This window comes from Botryllus schlosseri, chromosome 12 (genome assembly GCF_051294905.1).
Source record: "Botryllus schlosseri isolate E-star chromosome 12, Bs_hap1, whole genome shotgun sequence".
Taxonomy (NCBI): Eukaryota; Metazoa; Chordata; class Ascidiacea; order Stolidobranchia; family Styelidae; genus Botryllus; species Botryllus schlosseri.
Genome location: NC_137247.1, coordinates 25141384 through 25158124, shown reverse-complemented (window position 1 = coordinate 25158124; position 16741 = coordinate 25141384). Strand labels below are relative to the sequence as shown.

At 39.7% G+C, this 16741-nt stretch overlaps 1 protein-coding gene across 2 annotated transcripts; it reads right to left on the bottom strand.

Annotated features, from left to right (window-relative positions):
• Positions 1-4143: 4143 nt before the first annotated feature.
• LOC145452263 (3-oxoacyl-[acyl-carrier-protein] reductase FabG-like) lies at positions 4144-16310 on the bottom strand. 2 transcript variants are annotated; one of them, XM_080330471.1, is made up of 7 exons: positions 16162-16310; positions 15579-15709; positions 13730-13864; positions 12700-12796; positions 4731-4841; positions 4622-4658; positions 4144-4445 (listed from the first exon to the last, which is right to left on the bottom strand). In XM_080330471.1, exons 1-7 carry the CDS (start codon positions 16196-16198, stop codon positions 4238-4240), a joined length of 756 nt encoding a protein of 251 aa, XP_080186597.1. In that variant the 5' UTR covers positions 16199-16310; the 3' UTR covers positions 4144-4237. The 2 variants fall into 2 exon arrangements, with proteins under 2 accessions (XP_080186597.1, XP_080186598.1); XM_080330472.1 differs by lacking the exon at positions 13730-13864.
• Positions 16311-16741: the final 431 nt, after the last annotated feature.

Genomic DNA, 16741 nt, shown 5'->3' with positions numbered 1-16741 from the left:
CCTTTTGTGCCTGTGGCTACATTGTTCGAGTACAGCGAGACAGATATAGTCAACAGCGATTAGTGAATGACTTGACATTTGACTCGGAGATTTCGCTTCGAGTCAAGACGTGACACGAGTCATCTCAACACTGCTACATGACGTTTGCTTTCTCCCTCCCTTCGTACGAGAATCAGTGACTTTATACGCATTGCGTGGCGTAAATCGAGTAATGAAAGCTGCTGGAGTGGCATTTTGCGTCCCGTCACTTGATGTGGCAGTATCTGACGCCTGTTCAATGGATCATTCGGTCCTGTCGACGGAGCTCCTAGCCATCGACCAAGCACTGAGCTGGATCTCCAGAAACCGATCCTCGTCAAACAAATTTCTCATTTTGTGAGACTGTTCAAGTGCTCTAGTTTGCATTAGTAATTCCAACTTGTATCCTCTGCATAGGCTCTCTATTGAGCAACTCAGACAACGTGAAGTCAGCGTGTCATTCTTTCGGAACCCTGGTCCCGTAGGCATTCACGGCAATGAAAAAGCGGACAGATTGGCGAAAACCATCTCCGACTTCCCGCCGAATTATCGGGATTTGCCGATGCTCTCGGAACAAGAAGCTCGCCGTATCGTACGTCGTCACTGCATGACGTTGTGGGATCAGGAATACCGTCCATCCAAAAAAGGATGTAAATATAAATCCCTCAAATCCTCGGTTTGTGATTCTTCCCCTACTTGTGGAAACCGCCTCATAGACGGCATCATGTTTCGTTTGAAATCTGGACATTGCCGATTGAACGCTCATTTGTTTATAATTGGAATTGTTGAATCTCCATGTTGTAGTTCAGGGCCGGCCAACCCGTGACCCGCGGGTCACATGTGGCGAGAAGGTTTTGAGTGGCCCGCGAGGTAATTTCCGAAATTTCTAATGTTATCAAAAATGGATTGCAAAGATTGTGAACTTGTGAGGCCAACCAAAAATTTGATTAGTCTGGCCGCAACGCTTGAGATATGATGACTCAAATATCAGTTCCGACGCATTGGCAGATCCATGAGCCAGTCACATATTGGTAGATCTTCGTACTCTACAATAAAGCAGAATGATTTGCGATAGATTTATCAAAAGTAAAAACAATTCTACACGCTTCGCGCAACATGCTGTCTTTCGATATCTTGCTTTTACTATTGTTGCCCCTTTGTGAAAATGAAAGAACGCCTAATGTATCAGATTGAATCTAACTATATTCGCGATTACGAGACAGAGTGTCGTTCAACCTATGCGACTTTGCGTTTGCATTCGTAGAAAAACCGTCGACTATGAAATCTAGGCACAAAATGATTGACGCATGTTGGTCGAAACTTTCGATATCGATATGTCCAGACGCCGATAGCCCAGTCCCTGTAAACTGAGCCCAGCGATATGCAGCAAGCCCGCAATATAGTCAGGTGATAATATTATTGACCTGTGAACTTCAAAAAATTCCGCGCTTCGCACTGCTAGTGGCCCGCGCCTCAGTTAGTCAATCGAATGTGGCCCTTTGGCTGAAAAGGTTGGCCAGCCCTGTTGCAGTTACTGCCGATACCCCGAAACCGTCGAACACTTTTTAATATGTTGTCCAAAATATGCTTTTCACCGTGAATTTCTTATAGATAAATGTGCGCAATTAAAAGTGAATTTTTGTATTACCGATTTACTCCTTACTCCTCAAATAACACCTTATGTTTTTGAATTTGTGTTATCGTGCAACCGCAATTTGTAACTTGATTTTATCATATTTTTCTGATATTTGATTTGTTTTCTTGTGCAACCGCCTTACTCTCGTGTTCTTGTGATACCGCCTGTTATGATCTGGGTGCATCCAATTTATTCCGCTTCCGCCATTATTCATGTACAATGTTATTGCCGTGGCGCAAAAGGCCGTCAGACGATAAGCGCCATGATTTATGTTTCATAAAGAACAACAACTGAATTCAATTTAAGCATTTGAAAATGCCTTACTAAGCGTTCTTCTGAAATTTCAAATCAGGCCGCGGGCCGCAAAATATGACCTCGCGGGCCGCGTGTTGGTGACCCCTGCACTATGACATCACAATTAGTCCACCCTCAAGTGCTTACAAACCTGACGAAGCCAGACAGTAGAAACGACACGGTGAAGTCACGCGATAAGCATGCTCAATTTCATTGGCTACCACCAATCTGTCTGGCCGACAGTGGAAAGAAGAACAATATAGGTCTTTGAATTCGAGAGGTGTCAGTTTTTGTAGAACAAAGGTGCCGCCTCTTCTTCACTACCTTCGCTTGGTTCGGCATTAAATATACACACTTTTGTTGGCCGGGAAGTGATGGTGCAACAGCAACAAACTGTCTCGGAGGTGTGGATTACTTGATTGATTGCCTTGATTGGATTATTTTACTGTTTGGCTCATTGCAAACATCTTGTGTTTGAAGACATGGATGGCTTCATCACCTGCATACAAATGAATGAACCGAGTGAATATGCAGAGGGAGATATACATGGCGAACAAAGAAATTGACGATGCCCTAGTCAGGAAAGTTTAGCCTGGGGCCAATTACTAGAGTACTCAAGTGGTTATTTGCTTAGGCTACTTCCACCTCTACTTGACAGTTATTAAGCAAAACTGATTTATTTTAGGACTTCGAATTTTGTAAACTAGAAGTAGTTTTGGCGCATGCTTGCATCCCCTTTAAGAGTGAAGTTGGCATACAAACTCGTCAAAATAGCCCCAGTACCTAGATAACAAAACTTAATTTTGGAAATTGCACCAATTTGCACAGCCATTGCCATTTTGTGTTGGTCAAGAGCATGCGCCATGCAAAGATAAAAGTCGTCACCTCGCAATACATTCTAAAAGTATTCGACCCTCGACCAAAGCAACTTCATGTAACCAATTCCTTGACTGCTTTTGAGACACCGAAAGTACTTCTGACACGTCTTGAAAATGATTACTTCTACTTGTACTGGAGTAGAAATTACGGCCTTACATCTACTTCTACTCGGATACCAACGATGACTGCTTTGACGACTTCTGGGTATAAGATGGCTGATCTTGTCGCAGCGGTGAGCTGTTCTAAAAATATTTGATAGTTGCATCCCAGAAACGCGCACATGTAAGCGACATCAACTATTTATCAACATCCCGCGTGATTTTCCAAATCTACTTCAATCGTATTAGTGGTGAAGTAGTCACCCACAGTAACGAAATTAGGTTCAGCATTGTATAATGCAACAATGTAGCGCACTACTTTGATTAGTCTTGATGGCAGGTTCCCAAAAAATATTGTAACCGCTTGGCTCCGAAGCCGTAATGACTCCGGACTATCTGGTTGCATAACCAGTCATGCGTATGCGTAAGGTAGCATGCGGTAATTGGAAAAGAGGAAGTGAAGGTAGCGGGATTATTGTAGTTGAGCTTTGTATGGAATTGGTCTTGGATTGTCTTTGTGTGGAGTTGTTACTGTGTTAAGTCTTGGATTGGAAGTATTGATGTATTTATTGTGCCTGCCTTCGTTGTAATATATCCGCTGAATCTGCAATGTGTCTCTGGGTCCAGTCGAACCTGAAGTAACTTAGCCGCATTCAGTTAGATAGCGAGGACTACGACCGAACGGCCACAATACACTTTCGATGTGATCAGCGACATTGTTTATGGCCTCACCCAAATCAGCAAACAAGATATCCTGACCCTTCTGATTCCAGCTGCTTCGGTCATATCTTCCATCCAAAATCAGGCGCCACGACAGCCGAATAGTACTACTTGAAAAAATCTAATAGTGTTATCACAACATAAATCAATCGTCCTACTTCAAACGCATTAAAAAAGTACTCACGGTCAGAGTTGAGTACCGTAACAAGACGACGTTGCGGAAAGATTTCACGAGCGCGATGCACGAGCAAGTAGCGTGCTAACCAAATTCTGGTTGCTATGCGCTACGAGTCACGTGATCAAAGTCGTGCAAATAGCCTATTACCAAAATCCGAATTAATCCAAATACACCCCTAATGGGGAAGGCCTGTCCCACCTTCTGCACTTAGGTAATGACACCTGAATCGGCTCTGGTTAGAGATTAGGTTTACAGTCCTTTTGTTCTATGTTTCATACTAATTCATCTGCAATTCGTCTAAGATAGACAAGTCAAACAAATATCTGAATCTGATTTTATTTGCACATGAGTGACAAATAGGAAGGTGGTCTTGTAGTACATCTTTCAAAATTCCTGCCTTTCCGTCGGACACATTTAACTGCTAAGAATCATGCCGCCATCTATTGAAAGAATTGTGCCTGTCGTCATCTCGCTCCTGCAAAGAAAGATAATCCCCTCCGAAATCTGGTGCGAGTTTATAAACCCCAGAGGTTGTTTCTTTTTGCTGCGTTCGAATCCTTTCTTCTTGGATTCGTCCGAAGTATACATGCTGTCAGTAATACGAGTCTCTACGAAACCCGGGCTGAAAAAGCGGTCGACTCGTTATACAACGGATTACCATCGTTATTACCGCTCCTATAGTATGTATATGACCTATCTAAAATGTAACCCCTTCGATCCACGAATGGGACATAGTTACATTAGTAAACGTTAAATACGATATTAACCAAACTGATCGTCTATCATGGAGTTTCTTACTTGATGCTGTTCACTCTGACTCCAAATGGGGCGCATTCTGCAAAACCCAAAATGCTAGCACAAATTCCGTGTACAGTTGCATGTTGTCCAACGATAGCGATTTACCTACCCGAAGAAAATCCTCGTGTGAAATGGTCCAGCGCCGATTTGGTCATACTATACGGCACAAGGTTAGGTGAAGCTATGATGCCAGAAACGGATGAAACATTGACGATACAACCTAAAACAATTTAACCATGAGATCAGAGTAACGATGATGTAGCGGAAACCGAAAACCTTTTTGAAACAAAGGAACAACAAATCATATTACATGCTTTGCAAAGTTCCCACTGGTCTACGTCTACGTCTACGAACATTGAGGTTGTTCAGAATTGACCGTATAAGGCGGTTACCATTTGTCCTCCTTTTTGACAAAATGTCCTCCCTTCGCCCAAATGTCCTCCTTTTTGACAATTTGTCCTCCCTTTTAGCCGAAAATGCCCAAAAAGACCACGAAAGTCGTTGGATTTTGGCCTAACAGATAGACGACGGGTAATGCGGCAGTTAATCCTGGATAAGGACCTTTTTTAGTCAACACCACATAACTATAGGTAGGTAATTCGTGAGCAGAGCCGGAGTGATGACCTTTTTTAGTTAACACAACGAGATTTCAAGTAAATATTGCAAAATCAACTGTTTTCTATTTCGCTAAACTAACTTTTAAGATTTCATAAAAGTGCCCTCCTCTTCAGACTCCAAAATATGGTAATCCTGTGGTATAAATAAGGTCACAGACAAAAAGTTTGAAAAACAACCCATTCGTACACCTGATTAATGTCGGATTTGTTACATTTCATTAAACTTTTGGACGTTTTCCATGTCGCTGTGCGAGTGGATTTTAGGCTACATTTACAGATATATTATTTTACATGGCGAATCGTGCAAAATAATGATCAGTCTTAAGTATGGTTGAATGGTTGAATGGTTCTTAGGAAGTGTGCAATATCAAAATGATGTCCTGAAAACATAATATCATTTATATTGAGGCATTGTATCAACCCCAACAATAACAGCTGCATAAACCCTGGTATATATTGCATTTATTAGACTAAGTAAGATCGTGACGCTCGAATTATGGGGGAATCCCCTATTTTCAGCCTATATTCTTCCAGCTCAAGATGCATACAGTTGCTAGGGATGAGTTACAAAAGAGTAGCTATGAAACATTCTAAGGCAGTGGTTCTCATTTCTCGACCGGGGGCGCGCGAGGCATTTTCAGGGGTCCACGAAGCCTCTAAATTTGAAAAATAATTGATAACCTGATTTGCAATTTTTATTTATAGGGAAATCACGATGCAGATTCGTTTCATACCAGCTAAAACTTCAGGACTAACATTAAGAGCATGGCCGTCTGGGATGAAACATCCTACTGCGCAAACGTAGTTTAATTGTCAAAGTCCCGAAAGCCTACTGATACAAAAATTAGGGTTGTTCAGAATTGACCGACTTTCAAAAACTCATGGTTTCCAGTTCGTTTCGCATGCCTTATGCCTCAAAAACATATTCTAGCTACTTTTTTTAGTAATTCATCCCTTGCATCTGTGTGCAATCTGTGCATGTTGAGCTGGAAGAAAATCGGCTGAAAATGAGGGATTCCCCTAAATTTTGAGTGGCGCGATTTTACTTGACCTACTAAAATGCCATATATATCAGGTTTTAAGCAGCTGTTGTGGTTTGAGGTGATGCAAAACCTCACTGTAGATATTTTTCCGAATTCAGGACTCCATTTTCATATTGCACGCTGCCTTGGAAATTCTCAAACTTACCTAAAACTGAGCATCATTTTGCACGATTCACCATGTAAAAGAATACAACTGTAAATGCCCAGCAACATTGTAAATATCTTATTATTCAATGAAACGTAAGAACTTAACTGGGAAATGGATAGCGAAGCGAAACAGCATAACAAGGAAATGGATTAATTTGACAAAAATTTAATACCAATCGGATTGATGGGTTGATTTTTCGAAATTTTGAACTCTTTGCCGGGTATCTTCCACGGCTTATAAGACAAAAGACCCAGGCTTGCTGTTTTTCAAAGTCTGGTATTTACAATGTTCAATCTCGGGTTACATTTAAAACAAAAATCAATTTGAAACAAACCTGTTTAAAACAAGGCCCTAATTTTAAACATGTTTTTTATTGCTTTTTTATGTTTTTTTTAACCATGACGTCACGAATATTCAATTGTGACGTCATAGTGGATTGACATTGACAATTGAAAATACATGGTGAAAATAGCTCCTTTGAAGAAATACATGTACTATAGCTGTTGAACCGACTATTTTGAGGGTTCCATCTTTCAACCACCCGTACTGATATACGTCGGCTACATCGGGTGGTAATTGTCCGTATGCTCATAAAACATCTTTTTTGTAAAGTATTGACACAATTTTGGCATAATAATACAGCTTAAAAACACATTTTTTAAGGGCCTTCTTTTAAAACACTGTTTAAAACATGATTTAAACAAAGTGTTTTAAAACACAGTTTGTTTTAAATGCAACCCAGTTCAATGTATATAGCGTGGTCGGATTAAATTTTATCAAACATATCAAACAGTCTGCCGAATCTTTAAGTACTTCATCATTATTCACGAATCTCGGAACACTCATTAAATGCGTATAGATATGCCATTTTGAAACTGGAAGACTCGTCCAATGGTGTATTACCACCATACCATCAGTGTGAACGAAGAAGCTGTCCTAAGAAAATCAACGATCAAAAACTTGGCATTATTCTCCGTCGTTCATTTGGTTTACAGTGGCTTTCAGAGTAATAAATTTAGATGGATGGTCGGATAAATATTGTGCAACTTCAAACTCACTGCTATGGGGAGAACCAGCTGCTTGTTCAGATATAGAAGAGTTCTCTGTATGGTTACTTGGCCACTTGCTGCTGCGGTGCACCTCTAGCAGCTCAGTCTTTCTTATAGCCCGAGTTTAATTCACAATTCTTCATCTTTGGCACCAATCGTTTCTAATCTGGGACCCCCGATCATGGTAAAATGCTATGCATTCAAATTTCTTTATCATCTGCAAAAAGTCTGTTTGCTTCAACTGTCCCAGACCCAGTATATGCGGCAACATCACAAAGTGACTTTGTAGCTGCACTGCGTAAGCTATAGGATATAGCAAAGGGAACCCTGAAGGTATTTCGAAATCTGATGCACAAATGCTCATTTGAGACGATTAAAGAACTAGAAGTTGGGCAAGTTTTTGTCTCACTAAAATCGCGAGAAAGTTGAATTTAATTTTAACAAAAGTTACAGTAAATAGTTGAATTCATAATTTTTGTTGAATTATTAGGGTATGAGATACTCTAAAGGTTCCGTTGTAACCCTAGCTCCTGCAGGGCTGTCAAATTTGTTACTTCGTCATTCAACGGTCCGACGAAACCGCCAAAAATTACATTTTTCCCGGCACACAGCAAGAAAAATACGCACATCCCAAACATATCCCAAACCTCCTAGGTCTGCAAACTTGACCCAAGGCATTACAGAAAAACTCACTCTTGGCGACTTTAACAAAATCGATAGCTTGAAAAAGGTGAGCCAGTGAAAATGTAATTTCTGGCGGTCTCGCCTGGGCGTTCGTGAAATGGGGAACTATTTCAAATTTAAACGACGAAATCAATAAAGCAATTTATTTTCATATTGTTCGGGCACGGTCGTGCTTGGCAGGGCTAGTTGAACTTCTTGCTTGCAAGCCATTGTGAGATAACAGATAACAGATAACAGTGAGATGCAGCTAACCCATCATATAGCTCTTTGTTAAACAAATCAAAGACAATAGAAGCATACTAGAAATAGTTTATAGCATCCTCTTAATCACTCCTTTACATTTGTATGCAATATTCGATCAAAGTATTTGTAAAAATTGGAATGAAAAATAGTGAAAAGTTGCAAAAAGGTACACTATAAAATCCCTCCAAACAGCTTAAAACATCATAGTACATAGATTCTGAGTATCTAGGAAGCTGACGGAAGCTGTGAAAAAGGTTGCAAAAGCTGCAAAAACTTGCCCTAACTATAAGACATAACCTCCTAATGGTCCTATCCTGATTAGGGAAATCTCAGATTAGGAACAATTGGCGGCAAAGATAAAGTGTTGAAGGTTAGAATCAGACAACATGATTAAAACTGAACATAACTAGAAGACGTCCTGCAGCAGCATGAAGTAACGAAGGTGAACTTACAGCTAGAACACATCTATAGCTTATTCACATGCAGCTGACACCCCCTATAGCAGTGGGCGGGAGCTTTTTTTGACCGAAGAGCCATATTGACCCAATATTTTCAAATGTGACTCTCAAAGAGCCATAAATGTCAATCAACTGTTACGTCACAATTGAAAATTTATGACATATTGGTAGCACTATTACACGGAATTCATAGTGTGCAGCATATTTTCTCTGCTCACATGCGCAGGTGGAGCCAAACATGGTCACTATACAGCAGTACATACATTGAAACCTTCCATGATTATTGGTATTTTCTATCGACGTATAGGAATAACTAGATTTTGAACTTTTTTGCTTCAAAAATCCAGCAATTTTCAAATTTAATGTGCGAAAATAAAGCGCGAAAGGAGAGTTAAGGGACATGTGAGGCACAGACGGGCCAAGCCTCGTCTGTGATAGCGCAACTCATCGTAAGTAGCTTCAAATTTTAATCACTGATATAAATCGAATGCAATTGTCGCACTGATTCCGAATCTTTAAATATTGATCGACTTCTCCAGTATTTGACTAACAAAACGTTGCGCTACCCACCTATATTTTAACGGCGGTACTGGAAAGGTAGGCTACTTACCAACCAAGAACATGGATAGCTATGGCGTTGTTTTTAATTTGAATTTCTAATTGTGAATGTCACTTTCAAGGCAGTTCATTCCTCGGCGTAGACCAGGAAAAATGTGTATTTGATAACTGCATTGTCATGCAAGCGTCGCCATGTCTTCTATTTTCTATGATCAATCAAGGTATAGGGCAATCCAAAATTTCGAGGCGCGCGATGTCGGGTAGATCGCGAGTGATGTTATAGTTACAGGGGCTACAGCAACTTAAAATTTTGAGGATTTTTAAAAGGGAATACAAGACCCTAACCCCGGATTCCCCACTGTATTGACCTCTCAAAGGCATGTTTAGGCTACCACGAAAATAATTATTCGGGCCGTTATGTAAATTTACTGACAAGTTGCTGCAATATTGATAAATTTATTACAAAATTAAAAATTTGTTAAAGAGTCATATCTTATACCCAAAAGAGCCATATATGGCTCGCGAGCCATAGGTTCCCGACCACTGCCCTATAGCATGGAATTCTATCTGATCCGATCATTCATCTACATTTGTGACTCTGAAAGCTCCTGTAAACCTATTAAATGACAGAGACATATGCCATGTTTTTGCTTGCGTATTTGGTTGGGACAGAATCGTGGTTCATATTGATGCTATATCTGTGGAACACCATCAGGTCGAGTCTTCCAGTGTCAGAATGGCATAGTGATCCGCGTTTCATGAGTGCTCGGGAATTCTTGAATAGTGGTCAAGAGTTTAACGATACAACAGGGCATCGATGACCGACCACGCTATGTACATTGAACATTGTACATACCAGACGACAGAAAACAGCAAGCCTGCCTCTTACCAGCCGTGTAATTTCTTCGGCAAAGAGTTCAAAATTTCGAAAAATCAATGCATCAATCTGATTGGCATTGGATTTTTGTCAAATTACTCCTTTTCTTTGTTATGATGTTTCGCTTCCTTATCCATTTCCCAGTTATGTTCTTAGGTTTTATTGAACAATAAGATATTTACAATGTCGCTGGACGAATGGATGGTGCATTTACAGTTGTATTCTTTTACATGGTTTTGTTTTATTCACACAACACTGGCGCTTATCGCCTATAAGGTCATTTGCGCCCAGTACATTAAGTTCAGTAATGTCAGATGTATTTTGCTATTGCTCTTTCAACTTGGTCTTTTGCTGCCATCTTTCTAGAGTTCGGCTCTCTCTCTTCTGGGCTTTTTTTCAAGGCGCTGTTTTAGGAAAGTTTGAGGATTCCTAACACAGTGTGCAATATGAAAATGGTGTCCTGAACTCGGAAAAATATCTACAGTGAGGTTTTGCATCACCTCAAACCACAACTGCTGCTTAAAACCTGATATATATGGCATTTTAGTAGGCTAAGTAAAATCGAGGCACTCAAAATTTAGGGGAATCCCTTATTTTCAGCCGATTTTCTTCCAGCTCAACATGCACAGATTGCACACAGATGCAAGGGATGAATTACTAAAAAAAGTAGCTAGAATATGTTTTTGAGGCATAAGGCATGCGAAACGGACTGGAAACCATGGGTTTTTGAAAGTCGGTCAATTTTGAACAATCCTAACAAACATATTGTCGTCGATGGGTGTTTTGATGGAGTTTGTGGAAAAAATAAACAAGTAGCAGTAGTAAAAGTCAATCAGGGTGACTTCGAATGGTTTGCAAATCATCTTGGATTTGAAGTCGTCAGTCTCAGCAAATTGGTGAACAGTAGTTTGAAATAGAAATTCCTGAGGTTTTTCCCCTTATCTGGCCCAGTAACGGGATTGAAACCTCGTCAAGGTATACATTATTATCTGTAAGCTAATATATTATAACCACAACCACTACCCCAGAATAAATTCAAGGTGAGCTGCTGCATGGAAATGACTGGGCTTAACGTTCATTAAAAATCTGTTTCTCAATTTTGGTGATATATATGTTGCGATCATACAAAAAGGTGTCGTCGAAAGCGTTTCGCTTTAATATTAGATTCGCCACCACTTATCTTAATGGAAATAGATTTTCGGCAATTGTTTACATTCACATCAAATCGAACGCGCGGATTTTCAAGACAAGACTGCGTATTGACGCGGAATTTTTACAAAATATGGCGTTATTTCCACAAAAAGTAATTTTGTTGCTGTTTATCACTAGCCTATACATCAGTGGTTCCCAAACTTTTATGACTTGCGGCACACTAGTAAAGTTTTATAACGCTTAAAAAGTCTATTCACGTGTTGACTCGATGACTAGGCCTATGCTTTTTTTATACAAACATATATTCGCGTTGTTTAATCTTGACAAACATACCCGCATTGCGTCGTTTTTCAAGCAGTCTCTCTCGATTACGGCTTAAAATTTCAGACCAAACGAAAAAAAATACATGCAAATGTCTATATAATTGTGATTGCACTTATCGTGAAGTAGGGTTTGCAAGGAGACATCGAAAACTTTTCGTGAAAACAGCGTTTCAAAAAATGGGGCGTTACGCAAATCAATGGGCTGTTCTTCTGCAAAACGATTCTTCCAAATGGATTGACCACCCACCTATTATTATATCCAAACTTGAGAAGTATTGTTGAAGTGCAAGTTGAATTCCAGACAACGTGCTCATGCTCTGCGGCACGATTTCCAGTTTATGAGTTGATTTAAAAAATAAGAATAAAAAAATAAAAATAAAGAATTTTATCCAGACATATCCAGACACAGTTATGATGTGGACATTTACCCTATTCATCGGCAATGCCATTATTGGTATCATATTATACATGGTCACTTATGCCTGCTGAAGAATTTAGACCGCTTTTAAGTCACATCTGCTTGTCTGCACACCTTATCTTCAATATTTTAAAGCTTCTTTTTTTCAAAATCCGAGAAAGGCGCTCTGTACATCTGAGAATCTGTGACGGCACACTGGTGTGCCGCAGCACACAGTTTGGGAATCACTGCTATAGACATTATTTGCACAAGACAGATGACGGTTACATGATAATTGACCTAAATTTGATTTGAAACTTGAGGGTGTCCGCGGGAATAAGTGACACTGTCTAAAAGGGGTCCGCGATGACAAAAAGGTTGATAACCACTGCTCTAAGGTATAAGGCATAGAAAATGGACTTGGATACACGATTTTTGTTGAACGTCGATCAATTCTGCACAATCCTAACGATCATGTGATGTGATTTGATTGAGTAAATGTTGGTATTGGACAACTCTTTCCACAAACCTTTCGATATCTTCAGATAAGGCAGTGCGTATTTGCTCAAAAATACAGGTGCTCTCAAGTTTGCATGGAATAATTTTTCATATGTGTCGACATCTACCTGTGCGAAAAGTAGATCTTATTATGCTAAGAGTACAAGGTTTCTTCAAAATTATAGGCAACGGCAAGGGTCAGCAAGCAGCAACCGTTAGCATGCGTGTAACTTTTGTCATGGAATATGATCTATTATAACTTTATAACCACTTCCTCAAAAAATGTGAAACATTCATTTTCAATATAGAAAATCGAGACGCTTCCCTTTCTCGAATATATCAGCCACGATTTTGTTAGCGATTTATATGCTACTTGAGGCGGATACGGCATACACAGCGACAGAATGCGATCTGGAGTTACTTATAGCACAATATGTGCGAGGGGAGGAGGACAGGCGTAGATGGTTAGCGAGCTGATTAATCCAACCCCCTCGGCACCCGAGTCTGCGGTTCAACTGCCACCCGAAAAACGAAAATATTCGTTTTTCAAATATGAATAGAATAATCAAATACCGAGATATTGACATCCAAAAGATTTTTGAACTATGCATGTTGTGACAAGCATTTGACATGCTGGGAATCTTTGCGAGATCGATTTCGTTGTCCCAATGGTTGAAAATCGATTTGCTCTCTGGTAGGATCGATTTTATCTGTGTGAACAAATGTTTTTGGACATGAATATTATTCCTAACTGACTTACGGAAGGGTCATTATCATGATGTATTCCACAAGCAAGTCCCAAGATATAGTTGCCTGTGCAAATCAAATATACAAACACATTAGACATGTGAGTTGCTGCTATGGGCATATTTACATTTGTCACGCTGCACACGAAAATTTGCTAACCCCTGCGTTACTGGCCACAGGATGAACCTGTTCTCAGGCCAACTGCCAACACACTATTTAAATTGCAAGATGATACAATTTTCCGACGTTACTATGGCTACGTCGACCATCTCTGCATATTTCTAGCTAGTATATTTTACATGCGAATATCTCACGTTCTCAATCGGTTTCAAATCAGCGACACCGGCGTTATTAATAAGTATGTCAATGCGTCCAAATTTCGCAACCGATTCCTTGATCAGCGTCTCTAGGTTCTGGAATTCGGCGAGCTCTCCAATGAATTCATGAACCTATGCAAGTACGATGAGTTAGACGATCCAGTTTTTCTTTAATAAGCACATGGGCTACATCCAGAGGAGGTCAGTAACGAAGTACGTCTACTTTTTAGAAGTACTCAAGTAGTTTTCCTCTACTTTTGGTACTTACTCAAGTAGATCTTTTTTAGCTACTTCTACTTCGTAATATTTTGTGAACTACTCACTTACTTTTCGTTATTTTCAGATTGTCAAGTAGAAGTAGTTTAATTCCCCAATAAGAAAGATAGCCTAAGGAATTTCGGGACTGTTTTCACGTAGTACCAACATTTAATTTTCTTGAAAGTCATGTATTACCAACAGTTTTCGTAGCGCTTCGCGCACAGTAGATAAGGAGTTACAAATATGTTCCAACGAAAGTTTCGCTGAATATAATTTAGATACCGGGTTGCGTGACTCCGTTCACACCGCATTGTTGCCTTTATCAAAGATTTCGTCACAGTAAGTATGCCCCCCCCCCCATAATGTTGGAAACTATCATTTCGCAATCTAGCAATTACCTATTATACCTAGCAGCCCATGACGTGTACTAATCTGGAAAAGTGGACTTTACCTTTTTCTAACGTTGGACTTGTTTTAGCAGACCACCGTTGAAGCGTTCAGTACCAAAGACATGAAATATATTTCCCGCTTTTTAGAAGTAGTATTTGTATTTTTCTTTCAATTGCGAGTATTATACGTTACTTCTTGATTTGAATTCTCTGACGACCGTGGCGCACAAGGCCATAAATGGCGAAAAGCACCACTTATATTTGTAATAATAATAATAATAATAATAATTTCGATTCTTCATTTTCAATCATCTCTACCTCTGCTTTGTAATCCTTGCCAATTCTTCATCTACTGCAATTCTGTAATTGACTTCTCCATGTATTGCATAGGAATAACAATTTGACTGCATTACTGAAATTTTAAAAATTTACTCCAATCCATTTTCCTTTGGGTGCAGGTTGCTCCCCGGATTATGTGTGTATTGACCAGTTTATTACTGTGAACAAAGAATATAATAATAATAATAATACGTTGAGTTCTAATTATAGTTTCTGTTCTTTTATCTGAAGAACATACATGTTGAAGTAAGGCAATTCTAGTAATGTCCTATATTTTCCGAAAATAAAGCTATACACTATATGGTATTTTTACGATCTGCCATATTTTTATACTAGTACGTGCACAGTACACTAGTCACAGAAAGTGTTAAAGCCGTATCCGACGCAACTTCTCCGTATTGCTCTTCGACTGAACTAGGGACCATATAATTTGGGGAGGGCGCCATGCCATGATTTTCTCTAAAACCGGGTGTTCGAGTAAACAAAGGATAAGTATCGCATTTCCATATCAATACTATCATTTACATCTCATGATGTGGACGACTGCTTATTCTGTCACAAATTGACACCCCCTGGGTTGCATCAATATGAATCAAGCTCTCTACATCTTCCGCATAGCGCAATTTGCAGCTTTTGGCAGTCCATGCGAACGAATTACGATCGTTTTCACAACTACTTACTTACTTGAGTAGATTTAAAGTCAGTCAATTCTACTTCTACTGCAAGTAGTTTTAGGTTGCTTATGAAAGAAGTACTTCTACTCGTACTTGAGTAGAATTTTTCGTCGCTACCTCTACTTTTACTTGAGTAGCTTTCTTGACTACTTTGACCACCTCTGGACATCGAACTCAAATCCATACTTCAGCTCCCGCGGCTTTACACTTCTTGGCTGCATTGCCTAGTCGTTCCTTGTTTCTACCGGTTATAAAAAGTTTTGCGCCTTCTTTAGCAAAGTCGATAGCCGTCGCCTCCCCTATTCCACTAGAAGCACCTTTCAAGAAATGCAGATGATTGTTATAATATCGGAGAAGACAGCCGTTGGAAATGAAAAACATTATATATACAATAAGAGGAAAAGTTGCCATATCATCCTGTTTCATTTGATTTGTTCTTGTTTGTAATGGCAATGTCGTATGAATCTACAAAGCATATAATTGTCGAGTCCATACATATAAGATTTGACTTAAAGGTGTTCATCGTGGTTTACAATAGTTGAACGGGCGATACGGAGACCAATAATAATTTGTCTCAACTGGCAATGATCATACGGCTGATTGAAAGCGATGACCTTATTTATTTGATCCATGTCTACGGGAACCCACAATGTAGGTTCACCGACACTTGACACACACATCATTATACAATGTTTCTGAAATGCTTCGAATAAGATACAGAAAGACGGATCCTGAAGCCATAGTGAAACAGATAGGCTATGTATCTTACCAGTAACAATCACTACTTTATTTTCGAATTTCCCCATCCTCTCTATGGCGTTGCAGGCGTACGACTGTCGCTCACTCTAGCTAGTTATAATACAGTGTCTATCCGTTGTATACCCGTGAGTTGTATTCTACCAAGTTAATCATTGACTAACTAGCGTGGCGAGAGAGCGTAGTGGTAAGTTCCACTCTGTTGCAGCAACTGCTAATCCACCGGGTCGACGTTTCCTACCGAACTTTTTGAGGCTTAGATAGTTATATTCTCCCCGTGATCTGTTCCGCATAAGTAGAGTCTTGAAAATCCCAGAAGTGGTTCATGTTTTAGATTGATGAATACGGAATTGTCATAAATATTGTTATCGGGCTGGAGTTTATTGACAAATGCAGTCGAAACACCAGGAACAACAACATTGGCCAGCTGCCATCTTGGAGTTGACAAGCGGTTAGTATCCGTGAATCGTTCAATGTAACTATTGATTCCAGGGTAGAAGAGGACAAGGCTGCCCTTTTCTTTGTACCATACGTACCAAAAAGTCGCTTACTGGCAGCACTATAGATGATGTTATTGAAAGAAATACCAAATG

What these genes read in the sequence shown, in the direction of transcription:
- LOC145452263 (XM_080330471.1), bottom strand. Translation starts at nt 16,198, where the DNA reads ATGGGGAAATTCGAAAATAAAGTAGTGATTGTTACTG. An exon ending in ATTTGAAACCGATTGAGAAC is followed by an intron (nt 12,797 to 13,729) that starts GTGAGATATTCG and finishes CTTTTCGCACAG; the next exon opens with GTAGATGTCGACACATATGA. An exon ending in GTCAGAGTGAACAGCATCAA is followed by an intron (nt 4,446 to 4,621) that starts GTAAGAAACTCC and finishes CCGCTTTTTCAG; the next exon opens with CCCGGGTTTCGTAGAGACTC.